Consider the following 26867-nt stretch of genomic DNA (forward strand, 5'->3'; position numbering starts at 1 on the left):
ATCTTAGTGGGGCAAAGTGGAGAGAAGAAAGAGGGAAGAAGCTACAATGGAGAAATCTCAATTTTTTTTTTCGAGAAATCGGCGCAATTTAATTTGGTCAATAGTTGACCTTTGTCGTCTAATCGTTTCATGTCCATTCATGAATCACGAATCATGATATGTTATTTATTGTTATGAATTTTAAAATGATCTTCAAAATAATTAAGTTCCTTGTGAAAAAAAAAGTACACCTCAAATCTTTGTGGTGGGTCTATGCATGATACATGATGAGGTGGATCATTGACAGAGGCAAATTTAATTATTTTATAAAAGAGGTTTCTTAACAACAATAACAAGTGACAGAATTGGGATCCAGCTACATGTCGGTAATTGGAAACAAAAGCGAGAAACAAAATACTAGTCCTTTGTGAAACATGAATTTTGAAAATTTGAGGGTATATCTGAGATTGTCTGGAATGTAATATGACCTATACTGTAGCTGGAGCTATTTAGGTAAAGAAATATTACTGTTATTTTGAGTGATCTCGTTCTCTAAATGTATTTTTTTTTTCATATGATTTTGGTCTAAGTTCATAAAATAGTCAAGTCAATATACATTTCAATTAAAGGCACTATTCATTTTAAAATAATTTGAATATGGATGACATGTACTATAATTTTTATTTCAGAGATGAAATAATATTTCGAATAACAAATACAAATTTAAGATAGTTGTTGACCGTAGTCAACACACAATTCACTCTAGTCAAAATAAATGATAGTTGTCAAATAACTATTTGAACTGAAATATATTAGTCTTTTTTTAATATGTTACATATAGAGCAAGTGTGTTTATTATGAGAATGGAAAATCTTGTCGACTTCTTTTACAATCAGTACTTATAGAATGCAAAATTTTGTTTGACTTTTTTTAAAATATTTGTTAAGAAAAAATTGAAGTCAATCTACCTATTTATTAATATTCCGAACTCGTTATTTCTTACATGAAAGTTACTAAATTAAAAGTTAATTCTCGACTTCATTTTAAAATTAGTACTAAGTATATAAAATACCAAGTTACTGTAAATAATATGAAAATATTTATATGATCTTCTCTTTCAAAAACATTAATCGCATAAGGCCTTTATTTATCTACCTTAGGTTGTGGTTCGGAACGAAGCGGTAAATTCTTCATTAAAGAAAAGGAAAGAGAGAGATTGGAGGTGAGGCAGCCTCCGATCAGTGATTTTACACCTCAAATCAGAGGTGACAGAACTCATCAAAAATCAACACCACATGAAGCTTTTCTTCCCTCAGAACAATGCTCCTTCACCTCCGCTTCCTCTCTGATTCTTCTCTTCTGAAGCAGAGGAAATCATTGGACAGGACCAGTCTGGAGTGAGCGTCTCCCTCACACATTAATTCTCCCTTTTCTTTCTTCCGCATCCCTCCATCTAGAGCGCACCCTTATTAAATTATCTATGCCTTTGCCATCCATGGTGTATGGGATTTAAAAAGCTCAGCATATGCATAACAAAATAATAAATTTCATTTTGTGAAACATGCATTATAGTTTATACTATCCATGAGAATAATACTTGTCACCTAATTCCTTCAAAATAAAAGGAAAAATAAAAGATATTTGTGACCTACATATCTCTCTAACAAATTAAAGAAATCTATCCTGGAGAGAAGGAAAAGACCTTACAACTCCAAGAAATTGTCACGTGGAAAAGACAAAACCAAACATTTAGTTTAATTTTGGTATCAATCAAACAAGTGGGTTTTAAATATTGGTTTAGTGTTGGTTTTGATGAGATTTAAGTTAAGTAATCATCTTCTTCCGTGACTGCACAGTGACAGCTTGCTAACAAAACAATTGGTGTTTGCAAAAGAGAAGTTAATATTTTTGCAAAAAAAAAGAACTCAATATATATGCATGCTGTTATAATTAAAAACCAATGATGAAGTTATGATTTTTTGAAAAGGTCATATTTAAATATGATTTAGTTCAAATTTGAAATGATTCTAAACTTGAGATAATCTCAATGCGAATGATTGGAAAATAAATTTAAAAAAAATGTTTACGACATTTAATGACATGATGTCATTTAACAATTTAAACAGTTTAAACGTCATTTAAATGGGTTGTACCCTATGTTGCATGAATACAGATATCGTATCGGATATAATACGGATACAGCGATACAATACCTTTCAAAACGATACTAGTATCAATACAACAATATGATACAAAACAATACAGAATCATATATGAAGTATTTAGAAAATAGGTTGTACCTTTAGAAAGTTTTAATATTAGATGTTCAATAAAACGGTAAACGGTTTAAACCAAATTTTGGTTGTATTTTTTAAAACTTGTTGAAAATTCACAAAAAAAATTTGAATAAAATATGACCTAATTTCAAGACAAAACTATTAACATGTCAATCTCAGATGGGGGCTCGACCTGTGACAGCTGGAACATGGCGCAACTTCTAGGCTCAAAGTAAATGCGGTTTGGCCGTTTGGGTAGTGAACGCATGGACACTCTGGCACGAAAGAAACAAGAGGTTAATTATTTTCGAATAAATACAAACCAATGCACATGTTAATAAATGATACAACACTTGATGTATTATTGTGGTTGCACGGCACTTAGAGACGTTCATCATAGGGGTTTATTTTCGATTTTTTATTTATATTAAAAAAAAATTAAAAATAACTAAACATGTGCTGGATTTTCAAAACTATCCAAACTGGCAAAAAAATTTCTGATTTTAACACCAATTACTAGCAAAAATTATTCCGGAAAATCATTGCTAAAATCAGAAAAAAAAAATTTCTAGTATTCCATTTCCGGAAAAAAAAAATTCTGGAACCATTTCCGAAAAAAAATTTCCGATTTTTTTTTTATAAACTCATTTTTTTTATAATATATACATATATTATGAGAGTGACTAATGTGCATTCGAATGTATATGGGCCGAAATACATACGGTTCAAATTCGACTTTTCAAAATCCAAATAGTCGATCCGAACCGTTCATCTTGTTCTCCATATTAATATGTGCTTGGAGACCAAATTTTACATTTTTCTAAATTGTTTTACTATTTATTAAGTATTTTACAAAATTGTTGATCCAACGGTGATTGCTGATTTTACTGTTTTGTTAAGACACCATTGGATCAACAATTTTGTAAAATACTTAATAAATAGTAAAACAATTCAAAAAAAATGTAAAATTTGGTCTCCAAGCACATATTAATATGGAGAACAAGATGAACGGTTCGGATCGACCGTTTGGATTTTGAAAAGTCGAATTTGGACTGTATGTATTTCGACGCATATACATTCGAATGCACATTAGTCACTAATAATACATATGTATATATAATATATGTATATGTATATAATACATATGTATATATAATATATGTATGATATATATATATGTATATCAAATTTGACCTCTGCTGGTAAATCAATAAGTCTGGACTGATACAGGAATCAAACTGCAAAAGTGATTACACCAGCATGTAGAGCATTAAAAAATACACAGAATTGACACAAATTTCAATTTATCTAGATTTTTCTATAGTTAGTTATGAATTTCCAAAGTTCAGCTTTCGAAAAAACTTTAAACAACTATAACTTTGACTAGGAAAGTCGGATTTGGGCGTATGACCACTTTTCAGAAAGGTGGGGACGAGACGGATCCGAATTTTGCCCAGGAGAGAATCTCTGGGCATCCAAAGCATCAAAATTTCAAAAGAAATATTGTTTAGTGCCTCAAAAATTCAGTTTAAGTTTTCGTTTAACGGTAGGCATACAACGATCAGTATTTTGTTTATAAACGTCGTTTGGTTTTTATTTTTAGAAACTCATTTTTTATAATATATGTATATATAATATAATATATGTATATGTATATATAATGAGGAGGGATTCAATTACACCATTTTATGGTGACACATTTTGACACCATATTTTATAAGTCATTTTTGTGATTTTAAAATTCAAACAGACGATCCGAATCGTTCAACATGATCTCCATATTAAAATGTGCTTGGAGACCAAATTTTATATTTTTTTGGAATTTTTTTAGTATTTATTAAGATGTGTACAAAATTGTTGTTTTCAGAAAATTTTGGACTATTGAAAAACAACAATTTAAAAAAATTCTAAATAAATAGTAATAAATTTCCAAAAAAATGTAAAATTTGGTCTCCAAGCACATTTTAATATGGACATCATGTTGAACGGTTCAGATCGACTATTTGAATTTTGAAATCGTAAAAATAACTTATAAAAATATGGTGTCAAGATGTATCACCATAAATTGGTGTAATTGGATCCCTCCTCATATATGATATATATATGTGTGTGTGTGTGTGTATGTAAATGAGTTTATAAAAAAATGGAGAGGGAAATCTCATTTCCGGAAAAAAAAAAAATCGGTTTTGGAACTAAAAATTGGAAAAAAAATTCCAGAATTTTTTTTTCAGTTTTAGACATGAGTTTCCAGAAAAAAAAATTTCCGATAATTGGTATTAAAACTGGAAAAAAAAAATTCGGTTTGGGTACTTTTGAAAAAACAGCCCCTCTTTGGTTATTTTTAAATTATTATTTTTTGGATATAAATAAAAAAAAATCGGGGTTTATTGTGTCCTCGCAGTTATTTTTGTGAATTGATGTAATTTTACTTTTTTATTATTTGGATTGGTAACCCGCCTAGTAATCTGAAATCCAGTAAATAAATTTCTACAATTTTCTTATTAAATATTTGTTGACAGTAAGGCTTATATCATACAAAAAAAGAAGATAAACTATTAAACTGTAACCTAAAATGATTCCGCTAAGAATTATAACTTCACACTTTCATCAAATAATCTAAAAACGTTCCGAACTCGATCAATACAAACACAAACACTCTAGTTGAAACAAGCGAGACTTGACTAATTCGTAATCTGAAGAAAACCAAACTCAAATAACTCGAATACTTGACTACTTAAACTCAATATTTTCTATACAAAAAAAAATGAAAATATACTCTTTCAAATTTCAATTATCATACAAGATATTTTATTCGCATTGCTTTTTTGTCACTAAATAAAAAAAAAATCAAAACTTAATTCAATCCAGTAGAATATTTAGATCTTCCTGTTTGATTATCAAACTATTTGTCCAACAATTGCTTGTATATATGCCTCATGCGATAGAAAAATATAAAGCTATTCATTAATGGTAGCATCGTGTACTTAATTCATAGCATAAATTTATAGCTAAAAATGGAAAAATAAAATAACTTTATAAAAAAAAAAATCAGCTCCTTGGGAGTTTGAGATTGTTGTGGGCCCCACATTTTGGTGGACTCCATCGGACCTCCATTTGACTTGTAAAATATCATGATAGGAGCCACTTGGCTCCAATTGGATAAGGTAACCTAAAAAAAATTGTGCGCATTAGAGATCACAAGAAAATAAGAGAAAAATAGAGAGAAAAGGAAAATGTTGCTATTGGCCAATATTCCCCTTAAAATTAGGGTTTAATGAGATTTCATTCGGTCTAAATTTGGACCACAATATATGCCTACTCGGTCTAGTTGTGGGCCCACGAATGGGTCTTCAAAGGACAGAATGTGGGCCCAATCGAGGCCCAACACCAAAGAGAGCTGATTCTCTCAAGTTGTTACAAGTTATAACAGCAGATGTTCTTTGAATTTTAATTCCAAGCTTCCTGAATCTTTTTTGTTCATCAGGAGAGGAGGGTTTTTATGGGTATTGTATCAAAGTGCATCAGATGTTCAGTCTAAACCGTTCGATCAGTGTCGAGATTTGCACGATCGGTTTAGATTCATAGAACAGTTGAGACCAGTGCAGATTTGAATCTGTCCACATGAATCTCAGTGCGGATCAGATGACTTAAACCTAATTTCATTCAGATTAAAGTACATCAGATGTTTGGTCTAAAGTAGTTTGATCAGCATCAAGATTCGAGCAATCGGTTTAGATTTTTTTTTTTCTGAAGGTTAGCGGGTACCGCCAACAATTTTATAAGAAAAATAGAGTTCATATTACACGAATTTATTTAAAGAGGAGAGTTCAAATGCCTCCATTTTTTGTGCCTCCATCATGCCTCCATTCTTAAAAACTTAAATAACTCAAAGTTTAAAACTTAAATGTCAAAATAAAACCGTTAGATGTAATCTATGTTATTTTCTCTATGTGCCCATAAAAAATTATCACATTTTGATTTTGCTTTTATATGAATCAAGAAGTTGAAAAATCAACGTCTAGAAATTATTCACATTTGTATACATTTTTACAAGCTCAAGATGACAATCAAAACAAAGTTGAAATGCCATAATTTTTTACATGTGTATAGATAAAATGATATAGTTCATATCCAACGGTTCTATTTTGAATTTTAAGATCTAAATTTTGAGTTATTAAAGTTTTTAAAAATGAAGACATGATGGAGGCACAAAAAATGAAGGCATTTGAACCCTCCTCTTATTTAAAAAATCGAATAAGAAAGATACCCCTCCTCACTATGTACAAGTTATTATTTGGTCTAAATTGCTAGACCTAATTATAACACACCAAGGTTTCTATAATGTTAGAACCAACACTATCACTAACACTACTATCTCTACTCTAGCCAGAACATAATTTCTCCTATATATGGTGTCCGCCACCACCTGGTTCACCAAGTGCCGTTTATTTGGGAATAGCCTTCTATTTCGTTCTCTCCACAGTGCTCAGACTCCTACTACCCATATTACGTCCCATCAGCCTCTGTTATTTGCCTCGCAATTACCCCTCGAACGGTCCCACACATCCACAATTGGCAATCGGTTTAGATTTATCATACGGTTAAAATTAATGCAGATTTGAATCTATCTACACAATTTCAATGCAAATAAATAAAAAATTAAAAAAAAAACCTAGACTAGATATGAGACAGATTTCAGTCTGATGCCTGTCAGAAACCCTTCGCAGCCTTTAGGATGGAATCAATGTGTCAATTTCTTTCAGATTTGTTGTGTGTATGGTTCAATTCCGACGGTCCATTCAAGATGAAATACAATGCCTAGTTTAACATCCAACACGACTACATTTGACAATGTAGTTCGGCTAGCTATAGGAACTGGAGGAATTCCGATGAGCATCAGATTAAAATTTGATAAAATATTTAGTCAAGAGTCAATTAATTCACATTAAGATTCGTGCAGACGATTTATATTAAAATATACTCAGTATATCTAAACTAGGCGTATCATTTTAAAGCTAATTAAATAGTTCTGATCAAACACCAAGCTGAATACTTTGCTTTGGCTATATTCAAATAATTAACAGGTTCTGTTAAATGTGAACTTTATTCTCTCCATAGAGAAACAGAACTTGAGTAGTGCATTAATTAAATTTGCAGTTTATTTGAAGATGTATTATAAATTGATTATAGATTTCAAGTAATATGACATGACACTAGCAAATAAGTTATCAAGATAGTTCAATATTGTCATTTTTTTTGTTTATTGAACAAGATAGTAAATAAATAAACAAAATAAAACTTTGTTTCCTCCAAAATTTGACATAGTAAATTAAAAATTATTTTGAGTGACTCGGATTAAATGTTTAGATATTTTAAAATACAATATGGATTTATGTAGTAATACAAGATGCTCTTTGCTACGCGTAGAAATGAAGCAAAACTATTTTCTACTAGAACAAACTAATGAAAATGTCATTAAGAAAGTTTATCTTTAAGCAAAATTAAGTTCGATTATGCCAGCTTATTGAGATAAATATTTTAACAGAACTGTTTTGTCTTTATGCAGTGCACAAATCATATATATCGATGTTTTGATTCTATAGTATGTGCGCTGCATGAAGCCAAACTATATGCTGACAGACACATCATTGATTAGATATTAAGATTACTGTCACAACAGAGATTAGTAGCTAACCATTTCAATTTCATCTCAGACTGTTAATTCAACCTTATATCATGCAAAAATGACATGACATATATATGTCATGTTGAACTAAAATGGAAACTTCATCTTTACAAAGAAAAAGAAGAAAAGAGAAATGGAAAAATAATTGAACAAGTGACGACCAAAATAGACATGCTTCAAATCATTTGAGTTGCAATTAATTTTCCCACATTCGATCATTTCTTGGAATAGTGTTTTTACTTTTTAGGATAAGAATATTACGTGGCATGTCTTGAAAGGTTGTGTGAGAATAATTTAATAGCTGTATCTAGTCTAAACCGTTTTACCCCTAAAGATAGACTTTTAGTGGGATAACACGTAGTAATTTGTTGAAAGCCATCATTAGTAGCAATTACAAGTCAACTCCTTTGATCATTTCACTTTGTTTTTTCTTTCTATATATTCCTCCATATTAATTTTTTAATGATGCAAATCAAATCAAAGAAGGGATGATGCCTTTGCACACCCAATTACTTTTTAAGTTGTAATAATTATCTCTTTAGATTTTTCTTATATTGATAGTGTTTAATTGGTCTGACTGCTAAATGCAATTTAAAAATATAGATAAAGAATGTTATTTTTAAGTTTTTTTAGCTTTATATTAAAATGCAACAAATTTTCCAAAGTTCTTATAATTTTCATTTTTATATTTTATTTTTATTGATTTATATTATACAATAAATACAATACAATTGCTAATTAGGTGTATGTCAATATCAGGGCAGACCCATAATTTTCATCGAGGGGAGGGAGGGGGGGGGGGGGGGGGTGGCAAAAAAATATCGAATCGGGTTCAAATAGCTTATCGAATTTAAATCCATTAACTAATTGGGTACTCGATAAAAAAACAATGTTTTGACTTATATTTTTTAATACCCTGACTTATAATTAATATTATCAATCATAATTCAAGAAATTTATTTTGATTTTAACACCAAAATTTAACCCGAAATACAAATCAAACATCTAGAGAGAGGGCAAAAAAAATTTCAGGGAGGGACAAAGTCGATCGGTATCAATAAATCACTACTAAAACTCGAAATTCAGGAGGGGCGGCTGCACCCCCCCTGTGCTACAGTAGATCCACCCATGTTTATTATACCTTTGCTTCTCTATTTTCTGAAAAGATATATTTTGCCTTCAACTTTAAGAAACATAAAATTATACAAGTTTAAGAGTATTTTGGTTATTTTTTACTTTAATGTTAAGTGAAATTGATAATTGGAAGAGAGAGAGATAGGATGATTGTCAAAATTAAAATTTAATATCAAATTTTAACTTAAGAGGTGTGCCATTACTCCAATATTTTTAATTATATGCTTCCAGATATCATTGTCTGATTTTATTCTAAAAAAATCGATATGATAATAAAAAAATACTTATTTGATAATTGTCGCAACCGATATTAAAACTTGTCTAGGTAAAAATTACAGTAATATATTAAAATTTGTGATTCTAAAAATATCATGTTTTGCATTAAAATATTTTATCTGTTTTTCGTGTACAAAACATTTTAAGGCTATACCACGTTGCCTAATTTTAACTATAATAGCATGCAAATTATTTATATATCACATGTCAAAGCAATCTTCAATTAATTTTGTCTGTTTTTCTTCAGATCAGATGACCAACATATTAAATTATTAATTGGCGCAAAATAAAAAATTGACACAAAATTGGATTGTTTAGCAATTCCCTTTAAATATTGCCGACCAATGAACCTTTTCCAACATCTTTTTTCCCTACAAAAATTCCATTGACTGATTGAAAAGTGACTTATGTCGGGCCCACTGTGCAGTGGCCCATATTTGTTTGGATTTCCAATTAAGGTCAATGTACCATGTGTTGATAATTGGATTGCTATTATAATAATATATATGTCACGTTGCAATGCGTATGTAGGTTGGTATAATGGTATTATGAATTCGTATTTTTATTTTTATTTTCATGTGAACATTTACTTAGAGATCAAATTTTGTATTTTCTATTATTTTTAATTTTTTAGATAGGTAGAAAATTATATGATCTAACGACTACGTACCATTTCTAAAATAGCAATTTTAACATATCTAAAAATTTTAACATATCTAAAAAATTAGTAAAAAAATTTAAATATATAAAATTTGATCAATAAATACATTTTTCTACAAAGATCATGTTAAACAGTTTGAATCAACCATTAAAATTTTAAAAACAAAAAATTTAAATTCATAACACATTGCAAAATACCATAGCCTCACTCAATATAATATTGCTACAATGTAAGTTTCAACACGACAAAAGAACATGGATATCACACCCAAGTCCCACAGGCCACAGCACAGCATTGATAAAACCTCCGTTTTATTTTTTTATTTTTTTACTTTTTCACCAATCAATTTTATTTACCACTTTGTGTAGTTGTTACTTGTTAGGCCCTACTTGGCCTTCTGTGAGGGTGCCACGTGGTACGTCAAGGGTCAAGTGTGGATAAATGAAATCCATAGCTTTGGATCTCATGGCTGGCCTCCACTTTGTATTGGTTGCACATTTTCTTTTGTCTGCTTCAATCTTTTTTTTTTCTTTTTTTTTGTAAATTCCATCTTATTTGGAATAAAATTGGGGATATTACGTATTGCTCTTTGACCAAAGGTGCAACACTTATAATTTGACTTTTCATGTCTTTCTCTATCACTTATTACTTTACCCAATTTAGCTTTACTGTTTTTTTTAATTATCTAGTGGAAATTATGTGTAAAATTAACACAAACAAAATTGCTATAAGCACGTGGCTATTTGTGGATGAGCAGAGGATGAAGTTACTATGACGCTAATTAGAGCATCTCCAACAGTGATTGCTTATGAATTGCTTATGCTGATGTGTCAATTGTTTTTATAATTGTTGGGTTGTATGGTTATTGCTTATTTAGCAATTGTTGGAAATAATTGCTTAATAAGAAATCATTTTCTAAAGATGAGTTGGCCAAATGTTTAATTCTTATTGGCCAAGTGTTTAATTCTCAATTGTTTTGTTGATTGTACTAATGTAGGAGTGGATTGCTTAATTTCTAAAATTTTCATAATTGTTATTTAACAATTAATTTCAATTGTTGGATTGAAGATGCTCTTAGCATGCTTAATTAATTTAAGAGTGCTAATGATAATTGTTTAATCCGCTTGCGCGCTAAAGAACACATGCCACATCATCTGCAAGTATTAACAATGGCAAAATAAAAAAATTACTATAACTGAGAGTCTGAGACTGAATTTAATCAATAATAATAATCACACAGCTATATTTTAGATCGTGGTATATTTGTTGCAAATGATTTATTAACAGAGGAACAGATTATAAATTTTATTGAAAATAACAAATAATAATACGTGAAATTTATAATACTTTGAATTATAAAGGAACTCAAGTCATTCTTTGATCCCTCTTGAATCTGCCTTTGAGACTCGGCTCCAGAAAGAGGTACGCGGAGGAAGGGGAAGAGAGGATGTGATGGCGTGTGACTGCATATGTACGTAATTGTTCCTTTTCTTCAGAACCATCAAATTTGGAGATGAGTGAAGAGGTGAGAAGGAAAACGAAGGTGAACCTACATAAAATCAAAAAAGAAAAATTAGCCACCATCTCACCTCTAAATCAGAGTGTAGAAAAGGTGAAATGGCTAGCGTCTTATTCCTTCTCTTTTCATTAATGATATTTTACCTGAGCATCAATTATACATGTGTACTTAAGTGTGAATTGTATATAAATTTAAATTCATATTTCATTTATATTAACACAAATATGGGTGGTATTAATTTACGGACTTCGTAGCGTACGTTTATTGATCGTACAAAATAAGTTCAAACAACGCATTAATAGTGTCAGTTTTTCTAATTATGAGGAAATTCTATATATTTTTTTGGAAGTATTTTTGTAAACTATTTGCTGACTATATATGATTAATATATCCACTCAGAATGAGAAGTAGCCTTATTTATAGATAGCATTGATGATTGATCATTAATTTCTAACAATCATATGATTTTCTTTTCTTTCTTTTTACAAAGTAGCCTAATAATAACCCTCTATGATATGACTGAAGGCAATAATGTAACACAGTGAAGACATTGTCACAACTAATTCAACAATGGCCAATATCATGCATTGCATTTGAATCACTCAACCAAACACTCGAATGTGACATGCATTTTTCAACTAAATGCCTAATTTTTTTTTAATGTAATTTTCTTGCCGACACTAATAAAAATATATATATTTCTTTTAATTAATTAGGAATAAAAGGATGATAGAGATCATTAAATTTGCTTCAGTTGTTTGTTTAGGATGTCTTAGAGAATTTTTTTTTTTTTGGTAAACACAGATAAGAATTAAGAGGAGGGTTCAAATGCCTCCATGTTTTTTTGCCTCCATCATGCCTCCATCTCTTTCCATCATTTTCAAAGTTCAAACAGTCGATCCGAACCTCTCAACCTAACCTCCATACTAAAATATGTTTGGAGACCAAATTTTATATTTTTAGGAATTTTTTTACTATTTTTTTAGATAGGTACAAAAATACTGTTTTTAGATGGTTCAGATTTACTGATTTTGTACCTATCTAAAAAAATAGTAAAAAAATTCCTAAAAATATAAAATTTGGTCTCCAAACATATTTTAGTATGGAGGTTAGGTTGAGCGGTTCAGATCGACTGTTTGAACTTTGAAAATGATGGAGAGAGATGGAGGCATAATGAAGGCACAAAAACATGGAGGCATTTGAACCCTCCTCAAGAATTAATTACTTGATGAATCATTTTTTATCAAATTATTTAATTCGTATTGTAACCAATAAAATAAGGATATCTAAGAAAATATTTTTTATTAGTTTCTCGAATAATGATAAAGACATCATAAACATATATGATATTTGTCTTAACTGTTTGTTCGACCATGTGCGGCTTCTAATGTTTGTAAAATTTAATTATATAGGGTATAGTATTATCCTATTAATGATTGATTTCTTTTAAATAATAAATATTTACCGAGTAAAACTAGGGTGTTCTTAAGCTCACTAATTAATGTGTTTGGTGAGCTTAACTCCAAAAGATATTATATCGGTTTCAAACGACAAATTTAAGCCGTTGAAATCCATCAACCTCACAAGTGATGAATTTACATGCAAAGATTTTAAGTTTTTGAATTATTTTAGTATAAAGTCAAGCGATCAAAATTAAAAGGTTTATAAATTAATTTTAGTGCATTCAATTTTTTAACACTTTTTGACCACTTGACTTTATACAAAATTAATTTGAAATTCTAAAAACTTTATATGTAAATTAATCACTTGTGAAGTAAATCGGTTTCAACGGTTTGGATTTATTGTTTGAAACTAATTTAATAGATTTTTGAGTTAAGCTCACCAAACACTTTGGTGAGCTTAAGAACACCCTAGTTCTACTCGATATTTACCTATCAGGTTATATAATTCTTATTTTTGTTCTTAATACGTACTGCCCATCGATCACTTATGTATATTATGATTATGTTTCATTTATAGTCTATCTCAACTTATTTGGAACTAAATGTTTGATTGCTTACTGTCCATCACATTTAATGAATAAAAGTTGAACATAGATTAATTTAATACTTACAAGGAAAAAAAAAGTATGAAATGACTAATTTTTTTAGTGTATTTTATGACAAAATATTTACAAGATTAATAGCATGCAAGCACATACATCATATTCCTTTCCAAATTAAGCTATAATATAACTAATATATAAGAAAAAATGTGATTTGAATTCTACAACATATATAAGACTATCTATACTATTAGATCTATGTGGAGAGCATATGAATTAATGACAAAGACATTGACAGAGTTAATTTGACTTCATGCGTCATATATATATTTTTATATTGTTTTCATAATTATGCGATGCATAAAGTCAACATCGCTCTGTTAATAATATATTTATCTCATATGAATTTATTACAACTAGAGTGCATTAATTCCTCCTGTGCAGTCTACAGAGTACAGACAACGAGCATTGGAGGAATTAATCACATAACAAATCAACATTTTTATGTCCCCCTTTTACTATAAATTTGACCTTATACTACGTATATATATCTCATTTCCTTTTATGCATATATCGAACATGACAAGACCTCATTGCTGACTGATAGATATCTCATGTCTAGTCGAAATATAATGCTGCGGCTCCAACAACCAATAACTGGCCTCAAATTAAACTACGTACCATGTTGAGGCGCCAACCATATATTATAATTAATTAAAATCCTTTAGATCTTTCTCTCAAAAGATTATTCTTAAGTAATCTAGTAGCATGTCGAAAGGTACAATCACCTTCAAGAATCAAGCTATTAAAGGACACATTAACATCACCCTCTCCGGGTTCGGAGATGTAATTAAAAATTTTGTTCTCAATATTCAAACCGTCGATCTGAACCGTTCAATATGATCTCTATATCAAAATGTACTTCTTGATCAAATTTGACAATTTTCAGAATTTTTTTATTATTTTTTTAGATAGATAGAATATGATTTCATCTAAAAATTCTATACCACTCAAAAGTAGAAATTATATACATATTAAAAATAGTAAAAAAAAACTTTTAAAAAATATAAAATTTAGTATGCAAGCAAATGGAGATCACGTTGAATTAATGACTCACATCAACTATTCGGACATTAAAAATGAAAATATTAATTTATAGTATGGATCAATTCTCACTATCCACCACCACCACCATAATAATAATAATAATAATAATAATAATAATGACGACTTCCATTTTTAATCAATTATTCTAAGAGTCAACTATTAATAAATGCATGTGAGACGATACATGATACATGCATGATCGTCAGAACTTATTTATCAGTCACTCAAATGTCAATATGTCAGTATATCAAAATACTTCCTTATAGCTCGACATTATCTGAATTTAGTGTCGATTTGCATAATAGTGTTTCAAGCAACAAACGAGTGACAATTCAGTACCACAGTGCTAGACCAATGGTCGACATTATTGACAAAATAAATTCAGATTTCACATCTTAATTTCTCAAAAGCAACACTCGGTATACTCACAATGGTTTAAACGCTTAGCGTAAAATGCTGGTAATTAGTCTAATATACGTATATATATATATGACATTATTTTAAACTAAGCGCATTGACTGATCAAAAAGTTTTTAAAGTATACTTTCCTTTTTATGTTTTTAAAATATATAATATAGAATTGGGTTATGATGCATTGCAATATATAAGTTCTCTTGTACATTGATTTGTAAACTGTTGAATTTAAAGTTCAAACAGTCGATTAAAAGGGCTTAATATATTCTTCATATTAAAATGTGCTTGAAGAGCAGATTCTTCATGTCTAAGATTCTTCATGTCTAGTTGAAATATAATACGGCTCTAACAACCAATAACTGGCCTCAAATCAAACTACGTACCATGTTGAGGCGCCAACCATATATTATAATTAATTAAAATCCTTTCTTTCTCTCAAAAGATTATTCTTAAGTAATCTAGTAGCATATCGAAAGATACAATCACCTTCAAGAATCAAGCCATTAAAGGACACATTAACATCACCCTCTCTGGATTCGGAGATGTAATTCAAATTTTGAGTTTGAAATTCGGATCTGATCAGAATTCGGATTAATGTGAATCAATTCGAAAATTTACAAAATTTTCTATAATACTTATCCGATCAGAAACAAATGAAACGGATTTGCCCTCCCAAAGAAACAACAACAACAACAACAACAAAAAATAATAATAATAATAATGAGGTTACATTACTATGAGCTATACTTTGTCTGTACTATAAATCAATATCTTTATTTTGCAATATTCAAACAGTCGATCTGAACTGTTCAATATGATCTCCATATCAAAATGTACTTGCTGGTCAAATTTGATAATTTTCAGAATTTTTTTTTTAGATAGATAAAATATGTTTCATCTAAAAATTCTATATCACTTAAAAGTAGAAATTATATACATATTAAAAATAGTAAAAAACTTTTAAAAAATATAAAATTTAGTCTGGAAGTACATTTTCATACGAAGATCACGTTGAATGACTCATATCAACTATTCGGACATTAAAAATAAAAATATTGATTTATAGTTGAACCAATCCACACTATGCATATTACCAAAACCATAATAACTTCCATTTTTTTTATCAATTATTCTAAGAGTCGACTATTAATAAATGCATGTGAGACGATACATGATACATGCATGATCGTCAGAACTTATCAGTTAGAGCATCTACATCCCTGAAACTCTTGGAGTTTCTAAATAACTATTAACTAATTTTTAGAAACTTTATCTCTGAAAGTTTATAAACCCTCACATCCCTGAAACTCAAAATTAGAGTTTCTTAATTGCCACATCAGCAAATAAATTACAAGAGAAAAGAATTTCAGCGAATTATTTGGCCACGTCAGAGTTTATAAACGGTTTCTTATTAAGAAACTTTGGAGCAAAGTTGCTAAATAAGAAACTCATCTGCATCCCTGAAACTGGTTTAAAAACTGCCACATCAGATTAGAAACTCAAAGAGTTTCAGGAATGTAGATGCTCTCACTCAAATAGTCAAATGTCAATATGTCAGTATATCAAAATGCTTCCTTAATTATAGCGCGGCATTATCTGAATTTAGTGTAGATTTGAATAGTTGTGTTTCAAGCAACAAACAAGTGACAATTCAGTACCACATTCCTAGACCAACGGTCGACATTAATTTCACAAAATAAATTCAGATTTCACATCTTTTTCAAAATTAGCAACTCACAATGGTTTAAAGTTTAAACACTCCGTATATTCACAATGCTGGTAATTAGTCTAATATACGTATATATGATATTATTTTATAATAAACGCATTGACTGAGTCAAAAAGTTTCGAAAGTATACTTCCTTTTGATGTTTTTTTCTTTAAAAAATATATATATATACACTTAAAATTAAAAAAAAATATATAAAAGTACATCCCATCCTAAAAACCTTTCTCAGAAGCTTTTACTAAAAAAGTGCATCCCATCCTAAGAAATACCTCTAATGCAATGAGAATAGCACCTTTATACAATGATAATTGTTATTATTTTTTTTTACTAAGCGTTTCTAGTTTATCACTCAAATAGAATTTCTATTTTAATAGGATTTCTATTTTTTTTTAATTTCTATTATAGAATATATATAACAAGATAATGCAATGAGAAAAGCACCTCTAATGCAATGAGAATCGATCTCCTGGAGGAAATGTTATAATACCTTGATTTCTTGAATCTAGAAAAGTATACATATTTTTGGTAATTAATTAAGGTCCTAATCTCTTCATTACCATTACTAGTATTACAAATCTAAATTTTAAGAGCTTCATTATTACTCGTTACTATTATTACAATTAATCATCATCAGGTTCATCGTCAGTATCTTCATTATCAATGTACGTATTTTTTGTTGTTTTTATTATTATTTTTAGAATATATTTTGAAAACAGTAATAAATAATAACAATTATTATTAATTTGTATTAATGATAAAAGTAGTTATTATTTCATATTAATGATGATGATATTTATATATCACTATTATATATTATTATTGTTACTATTATCATCATTATTTATTATTATAATAATAATTACTATTTTTTATTATTTATCATTATTATTATATTTATAATATAATAATAAATCACTGAATGAAATTTTAATATGGTTAAGAACTAATTCTTCCTTCTTCTAAATAGAGTTGTCAAACATCACTACAAAAAATTAAAATAAAGTGAAAGAAAAGTTCTTTCCGACGATTTTTGCTTTCACTTCATTCCAAAGAAAAGATGAGCACTAAACGGAGCCCAAGCAAACTTTGGTAACCAAAACTTTCAAAAAGGCTACCCATTTAAGAGTAATAAACGGACCTTTTTTTTTAATATCTTGATTATACCTTAATTTTTAAAATTTAAATAACTTCAAAGTTAAATGTCTGAATAAAATCATTAGATAATGATTTATATTATTTTCTTTATGTATATGTAAAAGAATGATATTTTAACTTCTTATTTTTTAAAATTGTTATCAAAACTTTGTAAATATATAATAATTTTCGAACGTTGATTTTTTAATTTGTCGATCCATATAATAACAAAATTTAAATGTAATAATTTTCTATGTATATATAATATAAGTCACATTTAACAATTTTATTTTGATACATAAATTTAAAAACATAAAAAATAAAGATAAAGATAACAGTGAAAGCACACAAGACATTTGAATCTTCTTTTTTCTTTAATAAAAAGAGAAGGCGGTGAGAGAATCTTACTCAATCTGCCTCATGGAACCGACACGTAGATAGAATGCTACTGCTCTGACCCAAACAAAGACTTTTTGGGCCTTTCATTTTGCTTTCTCTCTCTCTAGCATGAGAAATTGGAATGGCAAGTGTCTGCAAATGGGTTCCATAAAAGCCCACCGACAACTGCTCCAACCAATCCCAAGCATCCACAAACCATTATAAAATTAAAAAGCCAGTAGACTTTTCTAGCTCTCATGCACGTTCACTGATACAATTTTCAACCAACTGTTTCTTCTCCCCTTTTCTTTCCTTTTATTATATTGTTAATTGTATTAAGGGTCTTATGTAAAATTGATTTGACATATGTAACCCATGTTAAATTGTACAAAGCTAATGGCAATAGCCAAATTTCTCATCCTTCTTGGAAGTATATCAATATTTATGAACTTGTTAAAAGGATCTGTTACCATGCATTATTCTGAGAGAGAACAGTTGAAGCCAAATTTTAAATTTCTGAATGCGCACAAAATTCCAATCACAACTCGACAGAGTTATGATGGCGTCAGCATTTAAGGCATTACAAATAGTTGATAAAGGTCAATACACACAGCATTGTCATATCTCATATGCCTCACCACACATTTCATTCCATGAAGATGCATAATTGGTGCATCTTTGTTTCCTTTTTCAAACCGAGAATCAACAAAAGGCGAAAGCATCCTATATTCCTATGGCACTGGCCACTGGTGGTTTAGTCTAAGTTGCACCAACCTTTTTGTAGGCTCAATGCCTAACCCTGACTTTTAGTTTGATTGCGACTTTGAATCAATTTACAATGTGGTAACCATTGTATTTTGTCATCTAATTCTCACCTTATCAAATAAGCATATACATAAAAAATTATGAGGCTAAGGTACTTATGCATAACACACCTTAGTCGTACCACGGATTCATATTTTCATTTCAAAATCTAAATAGTTCCGTATGAAAATGTGCATTTATTTTAGAATTTTTTACGTTTTTTTCAAACAGTAACAAAATCACTTGATGTAATGATTCTAGACCATTCCAAATTAATTTGATTTCGACCTGACTTGACAAATATGCTTAGGAAGCACATACATAAAAAAAAATAATAATAATAATAGAATAGGTAATTTGACCAAGGGAGAAAAAAGAATGGCAGAGAATAGAAAATTAAAAACAAAATCATTTTATGGCACCTATAGTTAACCAAAATTAACAATCTATAAGTAACCAAATAACAAACATACAACAAACAAAACCTAGAACAACCCTAGTCATTAAAGTGCCGCACCAACAATTGATACAAGCCATTAAAATTTTCACCTCAGGGGCAATAATGGCCAGACCCTAAATGGGACTTGCGTATTAAACAAAATATGCTCTTATCTAGTCCCTACAACAACTATGAGCATTTTTACAGTGATCTGAATCTTTTGAATTTAGTTTGTCTTTTTGTCGCCTTCTTGAGTCCCTTCTTGAGTGGAGCTCGACTCAGCACCATCCGTGATTTGACTTTTCTGGGTCTCTTCTTCTCCACCAAACCCGAACTCATTAACACGTTTCCTATCCACCGGATATTTCCATCTCTGGTATAGGTATATCAAGAAGATTATATCTGCATAACAGAAAAACATGAGTCTAAATATAAGGAAAACTGAAACCGGATCAAATTTATAATTTTTTTTCATTAGACAGTCCCGGAATTGGAGTTTATTCTTTTCATTAGGTAAAATTTGCAACAGAAATCAAACACTGCACTCAAAATTACAAACTAAAATGATGTGCTTTTTGGTCCTGAGAATATCACCAAACAATCAAGGTGTGGGATTAAAAATTTGTTTTTAAAATGTATGCGTACCATCTCTGAATACTGACAAGCGATGAAGAAGAGGCATTTTAATGACGAATGCAAAGAGGTCGTCAATGATTGTATTTAGGAACTTGTATGTCATTTGTCTCCAAGGCATGTGGGCCACCGACTTTAGCTTATAATTGATAAATAGTTGTGGGCACATCATGATAAATCCTACAAAATAAGGAAACAGGAATAGGTCAGTTCACTCGTATTATTTGAAAAGAAAACAATAAAAAAGGTACTCATAAATTGGTTGCCAGTTACCACATTGATTCATTTTTATCATTTTATATCATTCTTATTGAAAAACAAAATAGAGGGCGGCTAAGAACTAAAAAAAAAATGACTGAACCTTCTGTGGCAATTATTCTTTTAATCCTTCACTGCTATACTGTTACTGCCACACAAAAACTCCAGCACCACGATTATATTGGTCGGAATGTTATTAGCACGCAGTTGATATTTTACAAATTTTTAGTTCATGCTTTCATTATAGGACTGATACCTAACAGCTTGACTGTTGATACTTAGACAAGAGCTGACACTTATTTCTTTTTTATTGAATCCAGCTGGCGCCTTTTTTTGCTCATCTCTCTTCCGAACACATGACACGCGGGCAAACCAAATTATCCCCCCGAAAAAATATAGCTTTCTCATTCTCAGTCATTTATACTTGGCATAAGCAAATATAGTTTTGTTAGTTGCAATCTGATTTTTCATTAATTTGCTGACAACTGCTTTATCCAAAGAGCAAGAAACAAATTTGGCTCTCTTTTTGCTCCACTTAAAACCTAAAAGTAGACACCTACCAGCAAAAAAGATCTACATAAGTTAATTGCAGTACGTACCAAACATGTAGACACAGCTGGTGAGAGATGACAAGATCCAGGAGTACCAGCCCCTGTGCTTATCATACTTGAGCGAATACGCAGCAAAACAAAGCGCCAAGAAAAATAACACATAGGTCAAGTATTTCATGGCAATATCGTCATACTCCTTTGTTTTATTGTTTGCATATGATTCTCGGTCTCTGAATTTCAAAAGAGGGATCCTCCCACTTCTGTCAATCTAATTTTCAGAAAAAAGGAAAATAGAGACGAAAGAAAGCTAAATGAGTACACAGAGAATATTATTGTCGGTTCTTTGTCAAAAAATTTAACCCCTACCCTAATCTTGAGTTTGGCTAATATAACACCAGTGTCATTTTAGCTTATATAACACCAACTCTAAAACCTATCGAATCGACTTCGAACGACTAATCCAAACCGTTCAAACCGATTTACATTATGAGTGATGCGTTTACATACAATTTTTTTTATATTTTCGAGTTATTTTAGTATCCAATCAAGCGGTAAAAATATTGAAAAATGAATGTATTAAAATTAACTTAAAACTCACACATTTAACCGCTTGACTTAATACTAAATAAATTCAAAAAGTTATAAATTTTATATGTAAACGCACAACTAATGAAGTAGATCGGTTTGAACGGTTTGGATTCACCGTTTGAAGTCGATTTGATAGGTTTTAGAGTTGGTGTTATATAGGTTGAAATGACACTGATGTTATACTAGCCAAACTCCCTAATCTTTATGCAGTATCAGCAATAATACTTAAAAGTTGACCAAATGTGGAGTCGAGGAAAAAAAATGATTATAGTGTCCTTGGTTTTATAGCAACAAGGCCAAATCTCTTCATGACCAGCCCATCACCATAAAAATCAGCATCTTTTGATTTTAATTTAATTGGGGCTTGAGAAAAGGCCCATTGGCTATATGGGCAAACATGTCAAGTCCAATAGTATATATGTGTTTCTACCACACTAATGTAATGTTTGGTGTTATCTGCAAAATCTATTTTGCACATTAGTCCCAGACGAGGAAACAGATAGTCCATTGGGCACTCTTTGCGAAATAACCTTATTGAAACTGGAGCCCAGGATGCAACAAACAGAAACTAATGTAATGTTTGGTGTTATCTGCAAAATCTATTTTGCACATAGTCCCAGATGAGGAAACAGATAGTCCATTGGGCACTCTGCGCGAAATAACCTTATTGAAACTGGAGCTCACGATGCAACAAACAGAAACTAAAATAAATATATAATTATTTTTGGGATGAGATCCCCATCTTGACAATGAAATTATTTCAAAGTTTTCACAACATTTTTAAAATCAATTCAAAAAAATTGAAAATCAAGAGAAGTTTACAAGTGTGTTGGTTTGACATATAGATTGCCTACCTATCAAATTCCATGCAAATTTTAAGTATGTTAGAATTACCTCAACATGCATTGCTTTTCCAATTTTCCAAAACTCTATGCAGAGGCCAACTCCAGAGCTCATGAGAATCATCCAAGAAGTTTCATTATCAAGCAGATAAAGGAATATTATCACCTGGCATATGAAATTCAACACAACTGATTTTGCCGATAGCCCCTCCATAGACTTGTTCTTGTTCCAAAACTGAATATCTACATGCATTAAAACAAAAGAGGCATAAAGAGAGAGTGCAACAGTACATACCGTTCTTGAAGGCAATAGGTATATAGCCAATGAGAAACCCCATTTTGATCTATATAACAAAATTCGATGCAAATTGGAACAGTACATACCGTTCTTGAAGGCCAAGAAGTCAAAGAGAGAGTGCAACAGGGAGACAACTGTGGTTATAGCCAATAGGTATGGGTTCCCTTCCAAAAATACCCTCTGAGAGGAAAGAAGTACCATGTAAATGAAAAACAGCGATAAACAAGAGTAATGGGAAAAATTCATGCATGTAATGAATTAAAATAGCCAGGTACATAAATGGCACTCTAGAGAGCAACAAAAACCAAGTCCCAAACAATTGGGGTAGGCTAGAAATGAAACCCAACCGGAGTCGCAAAACCAACTTTTAGGTGCCACGACTTCTGGGTTTTGTACAAAAAGAACATCTTCCATTCATTTTATGGACAATCTTGCCGAAAAGAACTCAAAAATTATAAATTTCAAATGCATGCATCACTCATTAAAAAGAACGTGGTCGACAGTTTATATTCATCCTTCTGATTATGGATTTTGGAAAAATGATGCAAATGAAATAAAATATCACCTTAAGCTCATCAGCCTCTCCTTCAAGCATACTACCATAACTCCTGTGGACCTGAAAAGACTGCTCAATTTGTAAATACCACTGCCATTTTGTCAGGCTAATGGGGCCCACTTCAAGATTAAGAGGTAATTCATCTACTGTCTCGTTAACTGCTATTAACTTATCCCTCAGAAGCCAGAAATCGTTAAAGTAAATTATTGGGTAGTAAGTCCCTGATTCGTAGTCCACCTTTAATTCTATACAAATTTTGTAAAGGAAACCAGAAATACCTTCTATACTTAAATTTCAATATTTGTAAAAATTAAAACTAAAAACAAATTAGTGGTTGGAAAATTGTTTATTTCTAACACTCCAGAAAATTTTAAATCTATAAATATATAAGAGTGAGTCTATGGTACTATGCATAGCACGGATGGGTCCGTACTACGGTTTAATATCTTCGTTTTTAAAATCTGAACCGTTCAACATGATTTCCATATGAATATGCACTTGCTGACCAAATTTTACATTTTTTAGAAATTTTTTACTATTTGTTAAGACAGGTAGAAAACCACTGTTTTTGGATGGTCCAGAATTTTCAGATCAAGTGATTTTCTACCTGTCTTAAAAAATAGTAAAAAAATTCTAAAAAATGTAAAATTTGGTCTGCAAGTACATATTAATATAAAAATCATGTTGAACGGTTCGGATCGGCCATTAGAATTTAAAAAATGAAGATATTAATCTGTAGTACGGACCCATCCGTACTATGCATAGTACCATAGACTTACTCAATATATAAACTATTATTCATGCCAATCACTTGTTTAAAGGAACCAACTAATTGCAATCTAAATGGAATTATGTAAGGTACAAGTTCCTAAATGTAGAACTTATTTATAAAGTCCAATAGAAAGATATAAGGATACGTCCAGAAATAGTTGGAGGAATGTTATTATGCTGGTACCTGCATTTTAAAAAAAAAAAGAAAAAGTTAGGTAAAAAAAAACATCAACAAAAGTATAAAATCTATCAAAAGTGGAGCACCGTCAAAGATAGTTCTTACAGAGTAAAATATCTATTATTCAAAACTTAGATTAAATAAATCAAAAGTAACTAGATGAATAAAATTGTCAGCAAAATTACCGGTTAACATCCTCAAGTAAATTGATGGTAATATTGGGTTTCCAGTATGAAATATACTCAACAGGTCCTTCTTTGGTTTCAATTTGTGAATCAACTTCCTGTTAAAAAATGAAATATAAGTACAACTGAAACAATGTCTATGAAAAGAAAAAAGTAGGTGAATCTAAAATCTTTACAACCTTAGGAGATGCTTCATCCAATAAGCTCTTCTTCTTATCATTTTTTGATTTGCGCAAATAAGCTACAACAGCTGCAAATAGAGTGAGAGAAATTGTTAGACAGCTCAAAACATTTAGTATACTTGTTTCTTATTTGTGTTTTAATTGGGGTTATCTACAATTGAGTGTCTGTTTAGACGGGTTTATTTTCTCCTTTTTGTCATAGATGTAGCAGTACAAAGAACCTTTTTTTATATACTACTGAACTGGAAAAACATTGCTTGGGGTCTGGTAGCAATTAAGAAAAAGGCTGCGTGATTAGAAAATATTAACAGATTTAATCAATTCAAAAGAGAATTCTACAATAAGCTTTGTACTTACGATGCGTTCCCCCAAATGAAGATTTGGGGTCATATTCTGGATCTGATGGGTCAGCAGGATAACCTGATCTAGCAAAGAAAACATGTGCATAGAGGCTTCCATTATGCTTCAGTGCCTACAATATAATACCCACCATAAGGAAATTACATACAAATATACATTAAGTAAACGGAACTTGGTAATATAGAAGTTGAATGGTTGAGGTCGAGTCTAGATTTCAACTAAATTGATATCTGACCATAGTAGATATGGTTATCTAATGGTGTATGTAATTCAACGAGACAGAGTAATGATGATTAAAAGAATCACAGTGTCTCTCCTTTGGCAAAACTGAATGACTCTCCCTCCTTTTCTCTGCATGATCCTTTGTTGCTAAACCCTAACCCTAGCCACCCTTCAAACCTTATTTAAGCCCACAACATCTCCAAACCTTGTTTGCACCTATAAGCCTAAAATTAAGGTGTGATTTGCTTGCATGCCCATTTTAATAAAGGATACTATTCATGTAGCATTTGCATGAGACGGTGCAGCTGATTTTTTTGCCAAACAGAAAAAAATTAGAAACAACTTATCAGATTTCAAAGTACCTCAGATGGGTAGTAGGTCAAAGTGCGTTTTCGAGTGCTGGTGGGGCTCCATACTCCATATGGTATACTGGTCTCATGCCAATAGAGTGCATCTTCATTACTAAAATCGTTAAATTTATCATGCTCTGTGAGATATAACCACATATCCTGTCCAAGGATAAACAGAAAAGCATTAGTCATTTAGTCAGCATGTGGCTAAGAGAATTCAGTACCAGATTTGTTGGTAACAGGTTGTTTGGTAATTTAAAGTCTTAAACCCTTAGCAACTTGCAAACAGAGAACCTTGTTCTGTAGATTCTTCTATTATTTTCGAATAAATATTTTTATACGTCACAAAATCATCATCCTCCAAATAATTAATAACGAAACTACCAATCTAGGGGAACTTGAAGTACAAGTTAACAACGATCTTCTATCCCCTGCTCCCTTTCAGTTCTTCAAATTTAAACTCGGGGTATATAATTTTATGGCCACTTAATTATGTTATATGAAACTAAAGATCCAGCATTTATACATGCTCGCATCCCTTCTTCCAATTTCTCCCAAGAAAACAAATCACGGCAGTTCAAATATGAAATCTCCGATGCCGCGATCAATTTAGCAACACATACTGAAAAAGAAACAAAAATTTTACCATAGGTTCGCCTTTACTAAACGTGTTAGATAAAAGCACCGCAGGCTCATTAGAGACGGTGGGTTTCTTCGGCGAGAAAAATTTCATTGCGAAGTACCAGAAAACCGCCATCCGTACGACTCCAGCTATAGTCTGACCTAACCCTCCTCCGCCTTGTGCGACGGCGCCGCCTTGTTGGCGCTGTTCCCCAGCCGCCGGAGCGGCTTGTACTTGAGACATCGCTGATTAGTGCGGAGAACCCGATCTAGAGACGAGAGAGAGATTTGCTTGGGGGGGAGATGGATTATTTATGTGTGGGAGATTTTTTGCTAATATAACCCTGAAATAATTGGAATCTGTACTTAATAATAGAAGATTATAACATGACTATAAGTAGGGAACGCTATCCTCTGCGGAGTTTTTCCGTGCGGAGCTTTTAATCTGGTCCGTTCGTTTTGGATCGGACGGACCAGATTAAGGGTTCACCAAATTTTGAGTTTTTTTTTAATTCAGGCAAGATCTGATCTGGTCCGTCCGATCCGAAACGAACGGATCAGATTAAAAGCTCCGCACGGAAAAACTCTGCAGATGATACTTTCCCTATAAGTAGCCTATTAAAATTAGCATTATTGTTGTTTGGAATATTCAAGAAAATAAATAAAAAATAGTTATCTCGAATTGAATTTAAATCGTTGGCACAACGTTTGTATAAACTGTTGAAGGCATT

At 30.9% G+C, this 26867-nt stretch overlaps 1 protein-coding gene across 1 annotated transcript; it reads right to left on the minus strand.

Annotated features, from left to right (window-relative positions):
* Nucleotides 1-19498: 19498 nt before the first annotated feature.
* On the minus strand, nucleotides 19499-26503 carry LOC144565934 (uncharacterized). The gene is made up of 12 exons (XM_078315780.1): nucleotides 26162-26503; nucleotides 25528-25674; nucleotides 24941-25055; nucleotides 24581-24651; nucleotides 24402-24499; nucleotides 24185-24222; nucleotides 23277-23512; nucleotides 22798-22891; nucleotides 22466-22656; nucleotides 21032-21251; nucleotides 20187-20354; nucleotides 19499-19943 (listed from the first exon to the last, which is right to left on the minus strand). The coding sequence occupies exons 1-12, from the start codon at nucleotides 26378-26380 to the stop codon at nucleotides 19768-19770; spliced, it is 1773 nt and encodes a 590-aa protein (XP_078171906.1). The 5' UTR covers nucleotides 26381-26503; the 3' UTR covers nucleotides 19499-19767.
* Nucleotides 26504-26867: the final 364 nt, after the last annotated feature.

The sequence above is a fragment of the Carex rostrata genome, chromosome 15 (genome assembly GCF_964058835.1).
Source record: "Carex rostrata chromosome 15, lpCarRost1.2, whole genome shotgun sequence".
NCBI classification, from domain to species: Eukaryota; Viridiplantae; Streptophyta; class Magnoliopsida; order Poales; family Cyperaceae; genus Carex; species Carex rostrata.

Bases quoted from the DNA above. Each gene is read 5' to 3' on its own strand.
- LOC144565934 (XM_078315780.1), bottom strand. From the start codon at position 26,380: ATGTCTCAAGTACAAGCCGCTCCGGCGGCTGGGGAACAGCGCCAACAA. The intron at 22,657-22,797 runs GTATGTACTGTT...TAATGCATGTAG, and splicing joins CTTCTTGGCCTTCAAGAACG to ATATTCAGTTTTGGAACAAG. The intron at 20,355-21,031 runs GTACGTACTGCA...CTTATTTTGTAG, and splicing joins CAGCTGTGTCTACATGTTTG to GATTTATCATGATGTGCCCA.